Source organism: Equus asinus, chromosome 1, assembly GCF_041296235.1.
Source record: "Equus asinus isolate D_3611 breed Donkey chromosome 1, EquAss-T2T_v2, whole genome shotgun sequence".
Taxonomy (NCBI): Eukaryota; Metazoa; Chordata; class Mammalia; order Perissodactyla; family Equidae; genus Equus; species Equus asinus.
The window spans coordinates 37,513,030-37,535,731 of record NC_091790.1 but is presented as its reverse complement, the minus strand read 5'-3'; the positions used below and the strand labels follow the sequence as shown (position 1 = coordinate 37,535,731).

Genomic DNA, 22,702 nt, shown 5'->3' with positions numbered 1-22,702 from the left:
GGAAACCATCCCAGGTGAAGAGAAGGTCAGTAAACAGAAGAAACGTTTCTGAGTTACGCTGTCTCAGACACGCACTAACCCTAAGATGAACCCTTTTCCTTTCCACCGATATTTTAAATTTTTTTTTTTTTTTCAGAATTCCCATTCTTCATGCAGATAATGCTGTTAAAACGTTTGCTCTCTTGTGAAAGGGGAAAATGTTATAATAATGTGGTCTAACATCCTACATCTGATAGCTGGCCTCAAGGCCAGGATTCTTGCCTCCTTTGCCAACATTCCCCTCTCCCTTTTTTCAAAACACAGAAATTAGGTTGGAGCTGCGTAATTGTTTATTAGATAATCAGCGTGTCGGCCTTTTGGTGCATGACGGTTTATGCAAAGAGCTCTTGTTGCTTCTTGCTCGCTAGTGCTGCCTCCGTAATGGCTGTGTTCCTCACGCTGGCAAGACGATGTTAGATAATATAGGACCGTTTACAGTTGTTAACGGTATAGAAATCTGAATTCACTGGTGTAGTCATAACCAAGCTCAAACGTTTTTTCCCTGATTTCTTGCATATTCAGTGTAGGTGAACCTTTACAAAGTAAGTAATGGTTTTCTTGAAACCCTTTTTATTCCCTTTCTTTTTTTCCCCCACAACCAACCCTTTGGTGCTTTGCAGCTGGATGGATGTGGGGTTGCCCTCTAGGAAAAAAGGAGTGATAAAATGCTTTTGGATAAATCGCCCGGCCGCTTTTGCTCCTCACTGCAAACTGGGCTTCTCTGTGCCTTTTGCTGACTCCTCAACTCTGTTCCACCAAGAGTGTGTTCACTCCAGGATCGATGGCGTCTTATTCCCTGCCCCACCACCGCCCCAGTCTTGTGTTGCAGAAGAAAGACACCTGAGCTCATCTGGGGGAATTTGAATAGGAGCACAGGGCCTGATTGCTTTTGTATGGGGAGTTGAAATTGTCTCCAAACCACAAAAGGGAAGAGGGACAGCTAGAGAAGATGCTATGAGGCGAGGGTGCGAGGCTTCATGAAGATGAGCTCGTAGTTAAAGTGAGAAGCAAGCTGCTGTCTTGGCAGCCTGTGCTGAACTTTATAGAAGATTGAGGTAAGCGGCCCATGTTCTCTAGAGAACAGTTCTGCACTTCTCTTACCAGAACAGCTTCTAATTGAAGAGTAGGCAACTTTTGATGATGGTACTGGAGGCAGCTCTGATTAACCTAGAATAATAATTCGAAAATTATGGAATAAAATACAGTGGCCTAATTGCTCAAAGGTGGTTTATCATGTGAGAATTAATGTATTTAAACTTGAAATAGTGCATCAATTCCCCTCAGCCCTTTAGGATGATCACAGTCCCTTTAAGAAGTTGTTAAAAGTGCCCCACAAAATCATCTTCTCTTTGACTTTTTCTTTTCTAAATTTTTTCCTTTTTTTTTTTTTTTTTTTGCTGAGGAAGATTTGCCCTGAGCTAATATCTATTGCCAGTCTTCCGATTTTTGCTTGAGGAAGATTTGCCCTGAACTATCATCTGTGCTAGTCTTGCTCTGCTTTGTATGTGGGAGGCCACCATGGCGTGGCTGATGAGTGGTGTAGGTCCGCACCGGGGATCCAAACCCACAAACCTAGGCCGCCGAAGTGGAGGGTGCTGAACTTAACCACTAGGCCACTGGGCTTACCCGTCTAATTTTACTTTTGACAATTATATCTTGACGGTTAACTAGTATATCTCCACATTTGCAAGCATGCAGGAAAATGTACAGCTGAAAGAAAAACTAGACTGTTTACACTTGATTAGCTAATAAATCCCTCGCCCATGCATTCTTTCAGGCCTACCTCGCCCTGTCCCATGGGTATGCATGATAGATGCAGAAACAGAAGCTCAGAGAAGGTGAGGGTCCTGCCCCCAAACAAATGGACACTCGATGGAAGAAGTAATATACTGTAGTGAAATGGGTAAAGCTTTGGGGTCATGTGGGATTGAGTTCAAATCTCGACCAGGCCTCCTACTACGGATATAAATTTGGGCAAGTTAGCTAATTTCTCAAAGTCTCAGCTTCTTTATCTATAGAATAGTGTCTGATATTAACACCAACTCCACTTGGTTGCTGTGAGGACCCAGTGAAACATCTCGGAGTAAAATGCTGGAACATAGGAAGCTGGCGATCAATGTCAGCTCTTCCTCCTGTCACGTTCACTCCAGGAGGAGAAAGGGCTTCCTGAGTCAACCTTCGAGAATTGTGTTAAAGCTCATGGTCGCTGTGTCAGGCTCTGGGGTTGGTTTCCTGTTCAAGTAGATTAAAACCAGGAATGAGAAGCCAAGGCTCCCAGTGCACCAAGAAAGAAGGGCACCAGCAGATTAAACCAAGACGTCTAGCATTCCTTCTCAGTTAGAAGTAGGAGCCATTTGTGATATAAGAAAAAGTTTGTCATGGGGCCGGCCCAGTGGCACAGTGATTAAGTGTGCATGTTCTGCTTCGGTGGCCTGGGGTTTGCCGGTTCAGATCCCAGGTGCGGACATGGCACCACTTGGCAAGCCATGCTGTGGTAGGCCTCCCACATGTAAAGTAGAGGAAGATGGGCACAGATGTTAGCTCAGGGCCAGTCTTCCTCAGCAAAAAGAGGAACATTGGCAGCAGATGTTAGCTCAAGGCTAATCTTCCTCAAAAAAAAAAACAAAAAGAAAAGAAAAAATCTGTCGCTTTTGTGAAGGATGTGTGGCACTGAGAGTCACCTTGCAAATCGGAGTCTGAATATTGTTTGTTAAATTAAGAGTTAAGGTTGAAAATCATCTGCGTGTCTGTCTGTATCCTTCCTCTAACCCTGCAGTCATTTCGAGGTGTAATTTTGATAGCAAGACAGGAGAGTGTTTGTTTTTATTAAGAGTCTTTCCTGTTCTTTGTGGGAAGCCCTTCTCTTGATCACAGCGGGGCTGGATGGAGAGAGATCAAAACAGAGCAGGAAGACTCAGCCCGGCCACAGCCGGCATGGCCGATTTCTGCACGGCGCACTTTCCCTGCCCAGATGGTTAGCACTGCTGGTCTGTTTAAGGCAGGGCTGGTCTAGGGGCTTTTGTTTTGTGTTTTGGTTGGTCATCAAGAAATTGTGTTATATTTCCCTCGGATTCAAACGTGAACATATGCCGGTTGGTGGTGGAGTTTTTGAGTTATCCCTTAACTGGACTCTGAGCATCTGCAACCACAGCCTCAAATTTTAAATAAATCAATAAAGATGCAAAGATGCATACATATAAATACTTGTATATATAAAAATAGTGTTTTTTAAATTGTGGTAAAAAAACTACGTAATATGAAATTTCCCATTTTAGCCATTTTTAAGTGTACGGTTCCATGGCGCTAAGTACATTCACACTGTGTATATAGTTTTCACTGTAGAATTTAAAAACTTACAATGATATTTATGCACATCTCTGTATGTCTTTTATATTCCACAGCGATTGTGAAAAAGTGCTCCAGGGAGAAGGGGCATCCTTTCTTATCCTTGTGTCTTATCCTTGTTGCCCTTGTGTCTGTACTGCTGTCTCCTACTCGGGGCCTTTGGCCCCTTCCAGCTCTTTCCTTCCTGTCTTCAGACTTGCCCTTGGTCTGCCTGTTCCCACTGACCCTTTCTTCAGCTCTCTCGTTTCCCCTTTCCCTGCAGTGGAATCTTTGGAGTGTTCCATAGAAAGATGCTCTTTGCATTTTCCAGTAAGTTAAGCATCCATTCAGAAATTCGTTTCTCTTCCCTACGCTCTTTCCTCTTCTGCTTTCTTATTTATGATTGAGCTCTGGTCCTCCAACCTGAACTGCCTCCAGCCCTTCATCAGCCTCTTCACCCCTGGCCTTCTTTCCGTGATTCAGCTCCAGATTCCCACATTGCCTCCCTTGACCATGCCACATCCTTCTACAGACACACCTCAGGTCTCTATGGAAACTAGATTCTTCTCCAACACTGGCTTCTGGGTTTTCTGTCAAGTCTCCTTTGGCCTGCAGAATAACACTTACCTCCTCAGCCTATGGGCTCCCTCACTCATCAGTGTTTCTAAGGTCTCATCAGATCTGAACCTGTTGTTAGAAGCAGCCCAACTTTCTCAACGCATCCTTCTCAGCCCTGTGTGACGCTGGCACAGCATGTCCCAGCTTTGTTAGCTTGATGCTAGAAATAGCTCCTGATGAGAAAGATGCCGTGGTCTATATCTGTGGCACTTGTGCATCTCACAAGGATTCCTATCATTTCATTTAAATGCATTCTTCAAGCATGAAAAATGAAATGTCACTATGATGGAAGTTTCTAAACAGGCATTATTTTGTCTAGAATATGGACCAATCGAGAAAGACTGAAGGATGTAAAATGAACTGTCTGAGTCCTACCACTGTTGTCCACTCACCTTCTAGCACCACTCCATCCATCCCCTCGCCTTTCTGGCCTAAATTCTGGTGACATGAGACCATTGTGTAGGGACGGTATCCATTTTCTCAACCTAAAAAGCAAGCACTTAAGGAACATTATTTAAATATTATCACAGATGCTCTCATTAAAGGTACCGCATATAATAGACCCTTGAAAAGATAAAACTATAACCTTAGGATTTGGGAGAAAAAAACACTCACAACAGCACAGCTTCCAGTCACCCCAGGATCTGAGAGGTTGGAGATTTGTTTTAGTAATAATTTTTATGAGAAAATGATTTCTTTATCCTTTCTTGTAGGTAGTTGACTCCTCTCTTGAGTGAGACTTTTAGTCTTAGCCCTGGATTTTTTTGGAAGCTCATCTTGAGTAGATCGGTGAGGGGGCTGTGACTCATGTTGTACAATCAAGAAAAAGAGCCAGGGGCCGGCCCAGTGGTGCAGGGGTCAAGTTCACACGTTCTGCTTCTTGGCGGCCCGATGCTCACCAGTTAGGATCCCAGGTGTTGACATGGCACCGCTTGGCAAAAGCCATGCTGTGGTAGGTGTCCCACTTATAAAGTAGAGGAAGATGGGCACAGATGTTAGCTCAGGGCCAGTCTTCCTCAGCAAAAAGAGGAGGATTGGCAGATGTTACCTCAGGGCTAATCTTCCTCAAAAAAAAAAAAAGAGAAAAAGAGCCACTTATAAAAGAAGTGGGAGGAGGGAAACTCCTTGCATGTGAAAATAGAGCCCAGACTGTGCCTGTGTTCATTCATATTGGACTTTTATAAGTAAGGTTTGTGGGAAGAGGAACAGATATGTTATAAAAATACATGTTATTGGGCTAATTGTTACCTATCAACTAATAGCTATTATCAGGTAGTAGGCCCAGTGGAGTGCTCAGGACACCATCAGCCCTTCCCCCTCAGCTGGGTGAGAAGAGACCATTACAGTCACCTGCTCCTGGATGTCTCTTTCCTTTGACGTCGCTGGGGTGTTCTGTTTGGGAGTGTAAATGAGGTCATCCTTGTGAATTCCTTATCGCCATCACTTCACATGGACAAAGGCACGTTTTCTGGCAGTGAACGTTGTTTCCTTTCCCAGGGCCCAGCTATCTCCACCGCGCGTCCTGGTCGCCTTGGGAGGGTGAGAGTCCTCTGATTCTCCTGGTTAAGCTGTGCTGTGGGCCAGCGAGCCCACGGGGAGAGCCGCTCGGTGAGCCGGCTCAGGGAAGCCGGCACGGACACCTTTGGTGGCTCCGATGTGCTGGTTTCAGCCAAGAACATGCTTTGTGTCAGAGATGCAAGGGTCTGTGTTCTCAGTGACGACACAGAGCCACTCCCGCGACCCCAGGGTGTGCTGTAGTGACTGCTTGCACCTTTCGTGTGCTCGGTGTAAACGAACATCAACGGTTTCATGTTATGTTTTTATCTGAAGTGCAGGAAAGGCTATTTACCAAATTGCACTCGATCTCCTAAAATTCATGCTTCATTTAAAATACAAAGTACAAATTGTGATCATTCCTGGGTGGCCAGAGACTGCTATTTAACTTAAAGTTTCTGAATTGATCCTTCTCTTTAAATGTTTTATGGGCATTGGAATACATTTCGCCGATATCCCAACATAGGAACGTTTGACTTGTGTGAATTCCACTCTCTGGTCTTGGTGAAACGGAGGACAGTGTAGTTTTCACTCAGGTGGCCGCTGAAGAAACAGCAGCGAGTTCAGCACTTCAGCAGCCGTGGGCTCAAGAGACAGCAGAGTGTTGACGGTAGAGCACCGTGTAGTGTGTTCACGCGGCTTCCAAGAGACCCTCACGGGGCTGACCTAGAACCTGCCCTCCGTGTGAGATGAGATCCCACTGTGTTCTCGTCTTCATACTTCCTTAGCTTCTTCAGTTGGAACAGCTTCATTTTTAACTTCTGTTCTATTTCCCGTTATTTGTGTCCATTTTCTTCACAAAAAGTAATTTGAAAATTTAAGTAGCCGCTTTTCTGGAATTTGTAGATCAATTTTATTCCACTAAAAAGCAAATCTTGGGGCAGGCCCCGTGGCATAGTGGTTGAGTTCAGCACACTCTGCTTCCGTGGCCCAGGTTCTCGGGTTCAGATTGCAGGTGCGGACCTGCTCCACTCATCAACCATGCTATGGAGGCATATCACATACAAAGTGGAGGAAGATTGGCACAGATGTTAGCTCAGGGCTAATCTTCCTCAGCAAGGGGAAAACAAAATGCAAGCAAGACATAAGTAATTTATTTTAATAATTCCAGTGAGCTTTTCAGACCTTTTCAAAAAAGATAGGCCATCTAACTTTGAGTAACTCAGCTTCTGTGAGCCTGGATTGGCACATCTACAAAATGAATATAATGAAGCATGAAGGCCACCACATCCTCCAGCTTACCTTTCTGATGTCACCCAGCAAGAGTTTATGGTGTGTGCTCCATGTAAGACCGTACAAAAGTGTAACAAATTGGTCATGGTTATTTTCTAGACCTGTGCGGCCCAGTAGGGTAGCCAATAGTCACAGGTGGCTATGTAAATTTAAATTAACTAAAATTAAGAATTCATTTCCTCTGTTGTACTGGTCGCGTTTCAAATGCTAGCAGCCAAGTGAGGCTAGCGGCTACTGGACTAGAAAGCACAGATAGAGAACATTTCCGTCATCACAGAAAGTTTCTGTTGGACTGCTCTGTTCTAGAATATTTCCGTCTCCTAAGTGTGCATTTAAGAGATCTGGGAGAGAATTGATGTAGAATATGTTCCGTAGTCATTCAAAAATGATCAAAGGTCCTATTGTAGACGCCAGGCTTTGAAAAGGAGCTTTATGAATATGTTAGGTGGTTGTGACCGATACAAAAAGAAGAGCCACTATTCCCAGAATAAGCCTTGCCTTCGCCGCCATTCACACCTCGACTTGTGCCTGTCTCTTTCTGTGGAATAATCTTTCCCTTCATTGCTTGTTAAAATCTTTTGCGTCCTTCAAGCACCTTCAAGGTCCTTTGTACACCTTGCCAGCTTTTGCTGGCTTCTTTGCCTCCCCCGATCTCTAATCTCCTGACGTTAATAGCAACATCTACGCGGAGCCTTTATCACACAGACTGTTCTGTCGCACTTGGCTCTTGTGTCATTGTCCCCACTCCATCAGGAGTTCTTGGTACACAAAGCCCCTCAAGTTCTTTGCACGCCATGACGACTTGAAAGCACTTGCCGTGGATAGTTATTTATTCATTCAGCAGATGTGTTGGGAATGCCTACTGTGTACAAGCCACTCTCCTAGACGGAGGGGCTACAAGGATGAAAGATGTGATGAAGAAATGAATGAGTAAATATTTACAGAGCCCGGGGAAAGCCAGGGATGATTAATGTTTAAACACTCATCATTTATTTTACCATTTTATTTGTTTTCTAAAAACTATCGTCTACCACAGAGCAGTGCAAGTGAATAATATCAAGTTCAGGTCAAGATCACTGGGCTAAGACCGGCTTTTCTTTTTGCTTTAAAGATTATACTTCTCCCTGAAATCAAGCAGAGAAACGGCAGGGCGTTTCTTGCCTGCTGACACAGCATAAATAGATCATCTGCCGTGGCAGCTACCTTATCAGGGCAGTTGTAGTTTATATTAAACCCAAGAGATATGTTTACTGAGATATTCTTTTTCTTTATTTGCTTGTACGTATGAGTGAAAAAAAAAGTTGTACTAGGAGTCTCGAGAGAACTCTGGTCTTGGGATTTTTTGCTATGTGAGCTGAATCACTTTATTCAGCGTGGACTCCAGGACCGTCACACCCAAGGTGTCGATGGTGCATTCTCTTAGACACATCGGATGGCATCATGCACATCGGAGCCGTTGGGGAACGCCTTCATCTTCTCCAGGCATGGCGAGGCTGGGCCTGGGGCATCACAGTGCAGAATTCTGGGGAAGCACGCAGCTCAGGCACTGAGGATGAGGAGGAGAAGCAAGGCGTCCCAGCTGGGACTCGCTCACACTGCTGGCCCCTTCCTGCTTTCCTCTCCTGCCGTCAGTTTGGGTCATCTGCCATGCGAGTGGTTGTAGTTTTCCTACAGGAAATAAAACCACAACTACACAGCTTACAAAGTCAGCCTGGCATATGCTTGACATTCCCCAAACACTTTCAAATAAACCTTCGAAAGGAAGGCAGTTTAGCTGTTGACAAAAAATATGTATTTCCTTAGGCCTAAAAGAATTGAAAGCTGGGTCTCGAAGAGCTGTTTGTCCCCCTCTGCACACAGCAGCATTATTCACAACAGCCAAAAGGGGGAAACAACCCAAGTGTCCATTGACGGAGGAATGGATAACAAAGTTGTTGATAAAAAATGAGATATTATACAGCCTTAAAAAGGAAGGAAATTCAGACACCTGCTACAACACGGAGGAACCTTGAGGTTTGTGCTGAATGAAATAAACCAAATGCAGAAGGACAAATACCGTATGATTCCACTTACCTGAGGTAGCTGGAGTAGTCAAATTCAGAGACAGAAAGTGGAAGGGTGGGTGCCAGGGCTGAGAGGAGGCGGGCGGGGGCGTTAGTGTTTAATGGGGACACAGTTTCAGTTTTGCAAAATGAAGAGAATTCTGGAGATTAGTTTCACAACAACGTGAAGGTAGTTAACAATACAGAACTGTCGACTTCAAAATGGTTAAGATGGTAAATTTTGGGGGATGTGTGTTTTATCACAATTAAAAATTAAATATATATATTTCTTGAAATGAAATATTTTCATGTTTAAAAACTAATAATAAATCAGGTAAATACCCACTCACACTAATTCCTTCACTAGTCATCCATTTACTATTAGCTTGTTCACATGTGAGTTTTTCGTCAATTATTATCTTTTTTAATGCTTTTTTCCCCCTTTTTTTGGTGAGGAGGATTGGCCCTGAGCTAACCTCTCTTGCCAATGTCCCTCTTTATTTTTTTTTCCTCCCCAGAGCCCCAGTACACAGTTCTATGTCCTAGTTGTAAATCATTCTAGTTCTTCCATGTAGGATGCTGCCGCAAGATGGCTTGACGAACGGTGGGTTCGCTCCCAGGATCCGAACCCGTGAAACCCCAGCCGCCAAAGTGGAGCACATGAACTTAACCACTAGGCCATGGGGCCGGCCCCTAATTATTATCTTAAGACAAGAGTCACACTCACTGACTTTATTTCCAAATCATAATCTAGAGTTCAGTGAATAGTGCGTTTTGTTCATTAAATATGTTATGAATAGTAATATCTGTTTTGTTGTCGTTTTGTTTCCCTTCCAGAGAAAGCATAATTCTTTTAGTCAACCCCATTGCCCTCGCTCCGTAATAATAACATCACTTTAGTTTTGTGTAGCGTGACCTTTACAACACGCTTTCTCTGCATCTCCGCAGTGCTTGCAGTAAAATGACGTGCAGTAGAATATTCGCATCCCCGTCTTAGGGATGAGGAAACAAATTGAGAGAGGATACATGACTTAACCAGCTCTTAGAAGGGGCCGTGGTCTTTCCTGGCCCTCCTGCCCCACAGCAGCCACCCAGCTTGCTGTAGTGCCCGTGGAGGGCTGGAATGGCCACAGTGGGGGAGGCACAGGCGGAGACTGGATGCAATGGGGACGCTGCCTCTTTCCCAGGACCTGCTGTTACACTTCCTGGGGAACATAGTACCCTGAGACAAAGCACAGTTCCCCTGACAGAGTGTGGTCATTGGGCTTGCTGTGTGGGTGCTAGAAATATCTTCCAGCGTCCTATTAACTTTTATTTCTTAAAAAGGGTTGCTGTTTGCAAGACATTTATTGACCAATGGAGGAGATCACATTACTTAAGTGCAGTGTCGACAGCAAGCACTTCGGTGCCCATCACCGTATTATGCTGACGAGTGACATCTAAGATTCCCGTAGGAAGGCCCCTCTCGCTGTTGTCTTCAGCACGTCACTTCCTGAACTCTCTTACACTCTTTTGTCACTGTTGCACCACGTGGAATCCTTGTTTAGTCAACAGGAAATTCAGAAATGCTCGTTCATTTGTTGAACTGTATGTTGGGGGGTCTACTCTGTACCCCCAGGGGTCGTGTTATATCCCACCTCTGGGTGAACGAGAGGAGGGCCTTGACCTCTGAGGGTTTACAGGCCGGTCTTTGTTCTTCGGCTGATAGCACTGTGGGATCTTTTACGTTGGAAGTTCCCCTCGAGGTTGTCTCGCTGGCCCGGCACTCAGGCACTGCACTCAGGCAGCAATTCTTTCTACGGTGTTCCCAGCATCATCCTTGGCGTATACTGAACTCTACTGGAATGGACAAGGCACTATTTAGTGGGGCAGCTCTGGTTATTATAGCTTTTCCTTGACTATTAGGCTGAAAATTACTTCCTTCTCATTCTGTCCTCGCTTCACATTCCACCTCCCGGGAAAGCAACGATCATCTCTTTCTAGAGCTGTTCCTTCCAGAGATGGAGGTTCTTCTCCAATTTCTCCTATGGCACAGTTTACAAAAGGCCTCTTGCCGTTCTGTAGGTTTCAGTGTCAGAGTTTGACCCTGGACTGTTACCATTTGAGGGCCATCCGTGCGCCCCAAGATAGCATGAGCTTTGCCGGCCGCCACCCACTGCAGGCCCGGTTGAACCTCTGCTCCTCTGTCACACCTGGGTAAGAGCATCACAGGAGCATCTGGACAGCAAAGAAGGGAGGGATGCCTCCACGTGCTCGAGGAGGATGGGCGAAGGCTTCCTGGGGAAGCTGGCCTGTGAAGATGGCCTCCATTGTAGAGAGCTCGGGGAGCGTTAGCAGACGTTGATCTTTGAAGATTACAGGGAGAGAGGCTCTGTGTGCAGGGCCCAGAAGAAAGAAGACAGAAGAAAACATTGAGATGCAGGACTCATCCAGTGATGCTTCAGAGCACATGCTGTGCAGTTGCTTCGGTGTCAGAACCAGATTTTGTTCTCAGTAGGCCCTGGGAAGCTGAAGGTTTTTGAGTTTGTCTTACTTGGGTCCGTTTTAGGAAGGTTAGACCTGCAGTAGAGTGGAGGGTGTATTCAAACTGAAGAGACCAGTTAGGAAGCTCTCACAGCAGGCCAGACCATTAGCATCTCAACCAAGAGCACTTAGAAGGACTTAGAAGCATGTTTTTCCCTACATCCTCACCTACACTTGATATTCTCATACTTTTCAGTTTTGCAATCTAATGGATGTGGATTGGTTTTGCATCATTTTAATTTGCCTTTCCTTGATTACTAATGAGATGGAACCTTTCTCTTTCTTTCTTTCTTTTTTTTTTCTTTTGGTGAGGAAGATTGTCCCTGAGCTAACATCTGTTGCCAATCTTCCACTTTTTGCTTGAGGAAGATTCCACTTTTTGTCCGCAAGCAAAAAGTGGAAGATTGGCCCTGAGCTAACATCCATGCCAGTCTTCCTCTATTTTGTATATGGGACGCCACCACAGCATGGCTTGATGAGCAGTGTGTAAGTCTATGCCCGGGATCTGAACCTATGAACCCCAGGCTGCCAAAGGGCAGCGTACAAACTTAACCACTACGCCACTGGGCTGAGATGGGGCCTTTTTTGATATGGTTAGTAGTCACTCCTTTTGCCCAGTATTAAATATCGGTTTGTCTTTTTCTTGATTTGCAGGAGGTTTTTTACTCCTTCTAGTAACGAATCTTTTGACTTTTAAATATTTGTATGTATCTTCTCCCAGATTGTTCTAATGTTTGACCTCTTTGTACAAGAAGCTTTAAATTTTGATGTCGTTGAATCTATAAGTCATTTCCTTCCGGGTGTATTCTGTTGTTACCTTGTTCAAGAAATCCTTCTGTACCTCAAGAGCATAAAGAGACTTCCCAATGTCTTCTCCCAATATTTGGAGAGTTAACTTTGAAGGTTGTGCCTTTGTCCCGTGTTGGCTTTACTGGGGGCCTGGTGTGAGGGAGGAATCTCATTTTACTTCTCTCCAGCCGAAAGTCACTGGATAGTCTGCCTTTCCTCATTTTGTGCCCTTTTTACTATGTGCTGTCCCACACCTGCTGAGATATCCTCCTGGCTTCTTTCTTATCTGTTATTGATTCATTTGCCTAGTCCTGGGCCAATACCACATGGAATTAATTAGCATAGTTTTGTAGAGTGATTGATACCTGGTAAGGCAAGTCCTGTGTCTTTGTTCTTTTGGTCTCGCTTATTTTTAAAGTTATCACACCTATTTATGCCATTCCTCTTCGTTAGGAATTTTGGAATTGGTTAGCCAAGTAACGAAAGTGCTCTTGGGATTTTTATTGGAATAGCGTTGGACTAACAGAGGGAATTGACATCTGTACGATATTGATTCTCCTCATCCGTGAACAAAGTATCTCTCTCCACGGAGTCAGACCCTCTTTTATGTCCTTCAATGAAAGGGTATAATGACTTGCACCTTCATTTCTTTTTTATTTGTTGAAACGTCCAATATTTAAATTCCAGACCACAGAACAACTCTACAGTAGTAAAAACCAGTAATGAAAAACACATTTTAAAGCAGTTTGGGATTCTGTCAGATTGGGAGGATGGGGCTAGTTTTTATTTTCTCCTGTTGGATAACGCTCTTTCCTGTATGTATCAACAGTCATTCATACAAATGTACCATCTGCCATTGCCCCCAAAGTCTGTGAGGCACCACGAGAGACTTCTGCCCCTTGGTCGACGTCCATTCCGTCACTGGGCACTTGGTCCAGCAGCTGTTCACCCGACAGTAAATCCACTAATGCATTACACCTATGTATTTTCTACCCACAGTACAATTATAAACAATTTTGTCAAATGCTTTGCTTACATTAAGAATCACTTTATCTATGGCATAGTCCTTTCCCAATGAACCATTCTTGTTTTTTAAGATCACTCTTGGGGCTGGCCCCGTGGCCGAGTGATTAAGTTCACGCGCTCCGCTGCAGGCGGCCCAGTGTTTTGTTGGTTTGAATCCTGGGCGCGGGCATGGCACTGCTCATCAGACCACGCTGAGGCAGCGTCCCACATGCCACAACTAGAAGGACCCACAACCAAGAATATACAACTTTGGGGAGAAAAAGAAAAAAAATTAAATCTTTAAAAAAAAAAAAAAGATCATTCTTAGTATTTTACCAGTGATGTGCATTCAGGTTTTCCATCTAGCATTATGGAAGATTTTTCATCTCCCCGCACACGCTTATTTGCCCGTATCTAATCTTCTTGGATTTTTCCCATTCTCCATGATTCCGCAGAATCTGCTAAAGTGACACTAGATTCAACCTCTGATTTTCTAATAAAGCGATTGATCACATCAGCATTGATATTAAAATCTCAACCCATTCCTGCTCACAGAAAGTATACCTGTTCTTTAGTATTGTTGCGTTCTCTGTCGTGTCACCTGAATTGAGACTCACTTTAAAATCAGCTCTAAGTATTTAGTTAGGCGACTCTTGTTCTGACTTATCAGACCATTAAAAAGCATAGTACATACTACATCCTTTAAAACAATGCAGTGGATAAAAATGATTAACTAAATAAGCTGACGCTGAAATGGCTGAACATGTAAGGCTTCTTACATGCCAGTTCATCTCTGATCTGAACATTTCATACTCAAAGGGTGACAGAAGGAGAAAAGACTGTTGGCTTCAAATGCCACGGTTGCTGTGGAAGGAATCTGGTAGAGAATTTTAAGCATTTACAGAAAGTCCCACTGAGCTTTTTCTTAATTCTTTCACCAGAATAAAGTTAACGATTCTGTTGTCATTTGTGTTTCTCCAGCTTCCAATTGTAGAAAAGATAAGAACCATCGCCCAGGCTGTGTACGGAGCCAAAGATATTGAACTCTCTCCTGAGGCACAAGCCAAAATAGAGCGTTACACGCAACAGGTAAAAGTTCTACTTTTATGAAAAAATCCACCTTAGACTCTTGCAGTGCTCACCTTGGCTTGAGGACGGGCATATGTCTCACCCACTGAACTTGGCTTAATCCACGTTACAGTCTACAGAGATGGAATTAATATCCTTGGGTGGAGCGTTATGGTGAGGGTGGATACCCTCTGATATATACGTCATTGACTTCTGTGGTTATAAATGTGTCTAACGGGGGTAGTATCCGTGTTTTCTGTGGTGTGCGATCTTCAGTTCCTCCTGCTCAGCCAGAAACATTGAAATGTCGTTGGATGTGTGGCTGTGGGGTCAGATTTGGATGATCTGTAGTGTTTCCCCTTCATTGCAGGCTCTTACTGCCTTAAAAATGTCAGGATGGTGCCAGGTTAGGGGTGCCGCAAATAGGGGTGTGGCACACAAAGGTGGGGACGTTTGGTGTTCTTTTTCTTCGGCCTGGTGCTGAGGTTGACCACTAAGGCCGAAGGCTCCATCATCTTCTGCCTCTAGAGCGTGACAAAGGCAAGTTGGCACCAGCTGTGAGTCAGCACCTTGAGTCTAGTCCTATAATGGTCGTGTAGTGGACTCCATGGCAGCCTGTTCAGCCACCCGTACGTCTCCAGTGACGCATCCACTTTGCTGTGATAAGATAGAGGGATCGGTAGATAGATCAAAGCACTTCAAGAGCTTGCTGGCAGAAGCGCTTCATGATGAGTATCATTGATCTATATCTTTTTTAATTCCCCAACTCCTAAATCCTGTTTATAAATCATAGTTAACATATACTTTTTAAATATAGCCAGTGTCAACCAGTGTATTCTCCCAGGCTTAGTAAGATAGCAACTCATTTTTTCTTCGAATTTTCCAGGTATGCTCTTGGCTTGTGCTTTAAAAAAAACATAAATGCTTCCCAAACATTGCTGTGTACACTGGCACTTGTCTGCAGTGAAATTTTCACTCATGTGCAATGAAATGAGTAAAGTAAGGTCACTGTCATGGGTTTTTTTTCCCCAGGAAAAGTTCTTTCTTTTGTGAAGGAATATAGTGATGGTATATGGCATATTGGGTTATTTTTTTAAATATCTGACAAAATATTAAATCGGCAAACTGACATCAGTTCATAGGTATTATTTTGATATTTGACAGATCTCCGAAACCCAGAATTTGGGGCACCGCTTCTGCAGAGCAATTGTGATTGTCCCCCAGCAGAGTTCTGATCAGTATATATAAGCATTTCAAACAGAAAAGAGCCCCACCCCCCAGCTGATAAGACTCTAAAATCTTCCAGATAGTTGTAAGTTGAGTCATAAGAAATTCTGCATGGGTTACCTCTGAAGATCGAACTCCTCTTCTCTGTCTGCGAAGAGAATGTTCCTTTAAAGTTACATGTCAAGTATGTAGTCGCCATTAATTAGCAAAGTTTCTAAAGGGGTACTGTGGAGCCTTTAATCGGAACCAGGCTGTGAGGACACTGTCCTTTTTGTGGGACACTGCATGTGACTTCCTGCCCTTTCACCTTTGGAACTCTGGGTCAGGCATCGCCTTTGGTCCTCAAAAATAAGAGGCTTAAATAGTGACCTCATCTTAGTTCATAGAATGTAATCACAGATCAAATAGCCATGATTCATAAACCAACACAAAGGGACCCTTTGCTTCCTGCCGGCCTTCCCGAATGAGCCAACAACGTGACTAAAAGCCTCATTCCGGAGCCTTTCTCCAGATTACCTTTCTGAGTCCCGGATATTAATATCCTTGGAAAGTGGTTTCTACAGCTGCTGCTGCTGCTGCTTTGCCTGAAAATAGCTCACTTTCCCCCCAAACATGCCTTCCCTTAAAGAGACTTCTCCAAAATAAATAATAGACCCGCTCGACCTGCCAAGTGGTGATCACATGGAGATGAGGTTTTGTCCCATCTTCTTGCTTGGTGAACAGGTTGTAACAAGCACCTACTGTGTGCCTGGGTCTGCGCCTCGGGGATTGTATGATGTGCAAGTTAAACAAATCCAGGAGACGCGCATTTATGCTCAACGAACACGTTTCCTTTGCTTTCTTACAGGGGTTTGGAAATTTGCCCATCTGCATGGCAAAGACCCACCTTTCTCTGTCTCACCAGCCTGACAAGAAAGGTGTACCTAAGGATTTCATTCTACCCATTAGTGACGTCCGGGCCAGCATCGGCGCTGGGTTCATTTACCCTTTGGTTGGAACGGTGAGTGAGTAACATTCTCCAGGTCCTCCCCCGGTCTGTGTTGTCATGATGCCTAAAATCCTTACGCTCTGCCAACGCTTTGCAAATCAGATATTGGGAAGGTAATGGACGATATTTGCTATTTTTCTAAACACTCTCTTCCTCTGTGAAAGGCATATCTGCCATTGTGGTTTGGATTTTTCTCTTTTTTTAGATCGTGTGTTCAGGATCCGTCGAGTCATAAAACTGATTCCCCTTGTAGAACACAGAAGAGAATAACTTGGGAGAAGTCAGGCTGCTATTTCAGTGGTTGGATGGCTTAGTATGGTGCTTCTGGACCTTTTTCTCATCAGTGCACACAAAACGATGAGATTTTATGGCAGCGGGATAAATGGAGGGGACTACTCAGATCAGACAGGACAAGCCCAGCCCCTCAAGGGCTGGAGAAATCAGTGTCTCACTCTCTGCCCTCTCTCTCAGCACATCAAGTGGGAAGCTCTGCCTTAGAAAATGAGTGAATCCCATGAGTTCTCGTTTTTGACGACATGGCAGTGGGACTCCATTGCTATGGGATGATTATGATCTTATTTCAGGTTCTCTATGGGTGGAGGGGAGATAGCAAAGAAATGAAATTGATCAAAGCACTTAAAATCCACGGTGATGGGCTTCGTACATAAAGTGCTTCATCACAGCCACGCGATGCTGGGGTAGCTTTTCCTTGGTAACCATCAGGGGCCGAAATTGGACTTCTCATCATGGGAATGCTCCGTGGATTAGATTTAGAGCAAAGACGTTCTCCGTCATCATTGTTTGATTTCAAATCGATCCAAACCCAAACAGGAAACATTACGACAATTTTTAATAAACCATCTGGGCTCTATTGTTATGTAAGCAAGCGATGAATAGGCCAAAAGTCATAACAAGTACAGAATTCTTGCCTTGATATTTACACGTAATATTGGGCAAAACATTTTCAATAAGCATTTTTTGAATTCTTGCTGCAAGTGAGGCCCAGGGATACGAAGAGGAGAAAGTGTGAGGAGCATAGGTTTGAATAGCACAGAAGCATCTAGGACATGAGGTGTTGGCATTCGGAATGCCCTCAGAGCACAGGGGAGGCAACAGCTGGTTCTGCCCAGGGTGGGAGGAGCAGGAGGTCTGTGTAGAAGAGGAGAATCAAGAATGTTTCACAGGGACTGGCCTGGTGGCACAGCAGTTAAGTTCACGCGTTCCACTTCAGCAGCCCTGGGTTTGCCGGTTCAGACATGGTACTGCTTGTCACGCCACGCTGTGGTAGGCATCCCACATACAAAGTAGAGGAAGATGGGCACAGATGTTAGCTCAGGGCCAGTCTTCCTCAGCGAAAAGAGAAGGATTGGCAGATGTTAGCTCAGGGCTAATCTTCCTAAAAAAAAAAAGAATGCTTCATAAAGGGGTCAGCTTTTGACTGGGGAAGTAGAGTGAGTTATGACTCGAAGGCACAGAAGTACATGACGAACCCTGCCCAGGGTGGTGCAGTGTGCCCGGAGTGGGACAGGGGTGAGAAGTGGGATTGGGAAAGCAAGACAAGGCCAAGCTTAGAGAATCTCGGCTGCCATCCTAAGGATCTTGGATTTTATCCCATAGGCACTGGGGAGTCACTCTAGGGTGCTTTTTGTGTTCGTTTGGATTTTTTAAGTTTTTATAATAATAAGAATGTGATGTGATTTGTATTTTTAAAAAATGGCTCTGCAGCAATGTGGAGAATGTTTAGAGGGAAGGGAAGCAGAGCCAGGGAGCCAGCAGCTGAGGCCAGAGGTAGTAAAGGTCGGCTCTGTGGCTGTAGCAGTAAATATAGAGAGAGAGACGAATTTACGCTGTTTTAAAGGTAGCCGTCTACATGTGGAGTTGGTGGGGAGAGAGGCATCTAGCTTGATGCCTCTGCGTGGTGATGCTCTCGGTCGTGGAAGAAACACAGGAGGCAGACTGGCAGAGCCAGAATGAGTCTGGCTTGGGCATAGACAACCAGAAGGGTTAACAGGATATATAGGATAGCCTGTGGCTCTGTTAGAAATACAGACACAGCACTCAGAAGCAAGGAACAGGAAGGGAGAAGACTTTGAGAGTTTGAAGAATACAGTTGAAGGCAGACTTTGGACAAGGGAAGAAACCGGGGTAAGCACAAGGGGAATGAGAAGACAGTAAAGAACGATACTCTCATAACATCGACATTTACGAGTACCAACCGAGCACCAGGAGCCCTCCTAGGGTCTGGAAGGAGCCATCAGAGGCATGACAGGAGACCTGGGGGTTCCACAGGAGCCGGGCGAGTTCCCGCTTTGGGGAGGGGTGGCAGCAATGTTGGTATAAGGAGAGGGGTTCAAGTAAAACAGGTGACGAATGACATTTTGAAAAAGGCACAGCTGAAGGTCAAAAATTCAGATCAGTAGGGGGACTGACTGCCAAGGGGGCACAAGAGAACTTTTGGGGTGATGGAAATACTCTATATTTTTATTGTGGTGGTGGTTCCATGTCTGTATACATTTGTCACAACTTATAGACGTGCACCCCTAAAGGGAGGGTGAGTTTTATTGAGTGTGATTTGATTATACCTCTGTTAACAAAAACGTGTGCTGAGAAGAGCTTGCTTTCTGTTCCTTAGAATGGCCTCAGCGATGGCAGCCCCGTAGTACTAAGGTCTCCTGGGCTTTAGTGGATGAAGGCCTCTGCTTAGGAGTAAGAGCATGGTCAGGTAGTGCAGACCCAGAGAGCCTGGACCACCGAAAGGGGTGAGGGCCATAAGGGTTCCCAAATGAGCAGGCAACGGTGGGTGTAACTGAGGAGAAAACTAGCCTGCCTCATAATCTCTCCTGTCTTGTGATGGACAGATTCTAAATCCTGCAGTAGTTCACCCAACGAATTCATTCATTCATTCATTCATGCAGCCTGTGTGCATAAGGCACTGTACCCAGTGCTAGGGGAACCCCAAAAGAAAGAAGCTTTCTCCACTTTAGGCAGCTGACAGCTAGTAGAAGTAGATAGAAGTGAATTAACAAAGGAAATGGTTGGGTGTAAAAATTATGGATCAATAAGTGATGCCTTAACTAGTCGCTGAGCATTTAATAGTCATTAAATTAAAAACATAATTTAAAATCTTTGAAGGGGGTCACTAAGCAAATATAGGCTATGATGAATCTTCCTGCTTCCCAATGAACACCACCATATCCACAGCCAAGTAATCCAGCTCTGGAAAATCAGAATTCTATCAGCCGCGGCTGGAGTGTGAACACTAGTCCATCCATCCTTGCCTCTGCGCCTCTTTGACGTGTGACTAGTTAGGAGATGAAGGTGTGGACCAGTCCTGCATGGGGGGCCACAGGCTTTCTGGGTTTCCTGAAGAGAGCCCTCTGTGGCAGTTACGGTGTCTCCACACCGTGGCACAGCAGTGGGCGACAGTACACGGTGGTGAAATCCTCCTGGAACAGTCAGGTGTAAGGAGCGAGGAAGGAAGTGGTGCCTGACTAAAGAGGTTCCTGGAGGTCAGGAAACCGTCCTCGTGGAGGCGGTGGCCTCCGAGCTCTGCTTTCTATGACAGAGCAGGAAGCTGCGCGTGTCCGGCAAACACACGGCTGGAGGCTGGGATCGCCTAATAAGGGTTGGTATTTACTTTTACTTGACCCCATTCTGGGCCCTGCCACAGTCTGCTAAAATGCTTCTAACATTCGTCACCCGAGTGGGAGACAGAGTGTAGCAATTTCCTGCTCAGATGCCGAGGGAAGAGGGAATGGGGCCGCTGGAGGCACGAGCTCCTGCAGGCGGGAAAATTCTGGGGTAGTGAGTCACTCTTACTCATAGTCACTCGTCGTGTGCTTATTTGAGTGCCTTTGAACTTCATATTCGTGTAACCACTCCAGAAAGAAAGCCCAAACTGAGCCCCAAAATCAGAAAGCTGTTTGTCTGCAGTGTTCATTCATTCATTCATTCGTTCGTTCGTTCATACCACAGCGTGCGTGAGGTGTTGTAAACCACATGGCCATGAGCAACATCCAGTCCTTCTCTCACAGCTTTCATGATAGACTCTAGTAAATAAAACCGTGCAAGTCCGAATGCTGTGGGCTTTCTCACAAGGAGAAATCCCGTCTTGCTGTGTCCTCAAGGGAGGCCCACCCCTCCAGTTCCCTCGTAGGTCTAAGAGTGGAGAATCTCAGCACAAAGTCCCTCCTCGAACCATAGACATCTGCAGCCTTGCTAGCTGTGGGGAAACCATTTCCTTTGTTCGTTCACTTCTATCCACTTCTACTAGCCATCAGCTGCCTAAAGTGGAGAAAGCTGCTTTCTTTGGGGGCTCCCCCAGCACTGAGCACGTGGTGAAATGCTGGGGAGTTCAGGCTTTTTCCCCTCCAGATTTGCTTTCTAAATATTTACTTTTATCCTCCATCTTTCCTTATAGGCCGAGGTTTTCTTTCTTTTCATTATTTCATCATGTTCTGTTTAGTCACTGCTTTTAATTGGCATTGATCACCACGATAAAATGATAATGATAATAAATACCATTAACTGGTGTAGACCCTTCACTCGTACATTGCAGTTCCCCATGCTGTTTTTATAGAAGCTCCCAGGATAGGGATTACTCAGTTTACGCACATCAAGACCTCTGCTGCTATTTTTACATTCACTGGCAGTGTTTTCCATCTTGCTGTAGCTAATTTTTTCTTCCTAAAATGCCTGTCTTCCTTCCTACCAAGCTCCATATTACTTTATATGACATTATAGTATATCTTTCCGGCATATTAACTAAATACTAACTAAATACTTAGTGCTGATTTTTCAATGAGTCTCAACTAGGTTGTACAACAGAGAACGTAACAATGCTAAAGAACAGGTATACTTTCTGTGAGCAGGAATGGGTTGAGATTTTAATATAAATGCTGATGTGATCAATCACTTTATTAGAAAATCAGAGGTTGAATCTGGTGTCACTTTAGCAGATTCTGCGGAATCATGGAGAATGGGGGAAATCCAGGAAGACTAGAGACGGGCAAACAAGTGTGTGCGGGGAGATGAAAAATCTTCCATAATGCTAGATGGAAAACCTGAATGCGCATCGCTGGTAAAATACTAAGAGTGATCTTAAGAAACAAGAATGGTTCCTTGGGAAAGGACTATGCCATAGATAAAGTGATTCTTACTGTAAGCAAAGCATTTGACAAAATCGTTTATAATTGTACTGTGGGTAGAAAATACATAGGTGTAATGCATTAGTGGATTTACTGTTGGATGAACAGCTGCTGAACCAAGTGCCCAGTGATGGAATAGACGTCAACCAAGGGGCAGAAGTCTCTCGTGGTGCCTCATAGGTTTTGGGGCAATGGCAAATGATACATGTGTACAAATTACTGTTTCTTTCCTTTTTTTTTTTTTTTGGAGGAAGATTAGCCCTGAGCTAACATCTGCTGCCAATCCCTCTCTTTTTTGCTGAGGAAGACTGGCCCTGAGCTAACATCCGTGCCCATCTTCCTCTACTTTATATGTGGGACGCCTGCCACAGCATGGCTTGCCAAGCGGTGCCATGTCTGCGCCTGGGATCCAAACTGGTGAACCCAGGGCTGCCAAAGCGGAACATGCAAACTTAACCACAGCACCACTAGGCCGGCCCCAAATTACTGCTGAAAGCTACAAAATAGCCCAAGATCCTTGACCAGCACCTCACCACTTAGTACATCTCCTTGTAAGAAACAGTTTAGCAAATACAGATCTTTGATGTGGGGAGAAAAGAGCAAGTTGTTTTTAAGATTTTCCAGCCCTGTATTCTACGGATCACCCTTTTATGTTATGTTTCCAAAATTCTTTCAAAGCTTATGGTTTATAGTGTTCAATAAACCCAATAGCTTCTAAAACGTCTCCCAAACAGTCTCGTGCCAAAAACAAAATTTAGTAGGTGGTCTTGTCTTATGGTCACGTTGTGTTGATATTATCTTTAAGTTTCTGTAATTTACAAGGGCCATTGAATCATTTGGCATAAATTTCGTGACATGAAAATATTAATATGTAAGCAAAGTATATGAAATGATATTACTGAGAAGTAAATTACATTCCATATAGAAAAAGACGCCAAAATGTTAACATCAGGCTGTGATATTATGAATAGTTTTTTTCCTTTACTTTTCTGCTTACTTCAAATTACTGTGTTGAGCACATGTCACTTTTATAACGTGAAAATGCAATAAACAGGGAGATGATGAACTAAGAGTAGTTGGAAAGAAATGTTTCACTAGGGCCAGTCAGTTGCAAGGGAGTCAGAACAGTTGTACGGCAGGTGGAA

At 44.5% G+C, this 22,702-nt stretch overlaps 1 protein-coding gene across 4 annotated transcripts in view; it reads left to right on the top strand.

The window, feature by feature from the left end:
* The window catches only part of MTHFD1L (methylenetetrahydrofolate dehydrogenase (NADP+ dependent) 1 like), a 190,719-nt gene that overhangs the window by 126,213 nt on the left and 41,804 nt on the right, over positions 1-22,702 (top strand). For all 4 annotated transcript variants that reach the window (XM_044761002.2, XM_070490499.1, XM_070490456.1 and 1 more), the window contains 2 exons: positions 14,109-14,216; positions 16,270-16,422. In XM_044761002.2, the coding sequence (XP_044616937.2) occupies positions 14,109-14,216; positions 16,270-16,422 (261 nt within the window). The remainder of the gene's footprint in view (positions 1-14,108; positions 14,217-16,269; positions 16,423-22,702) is intronic.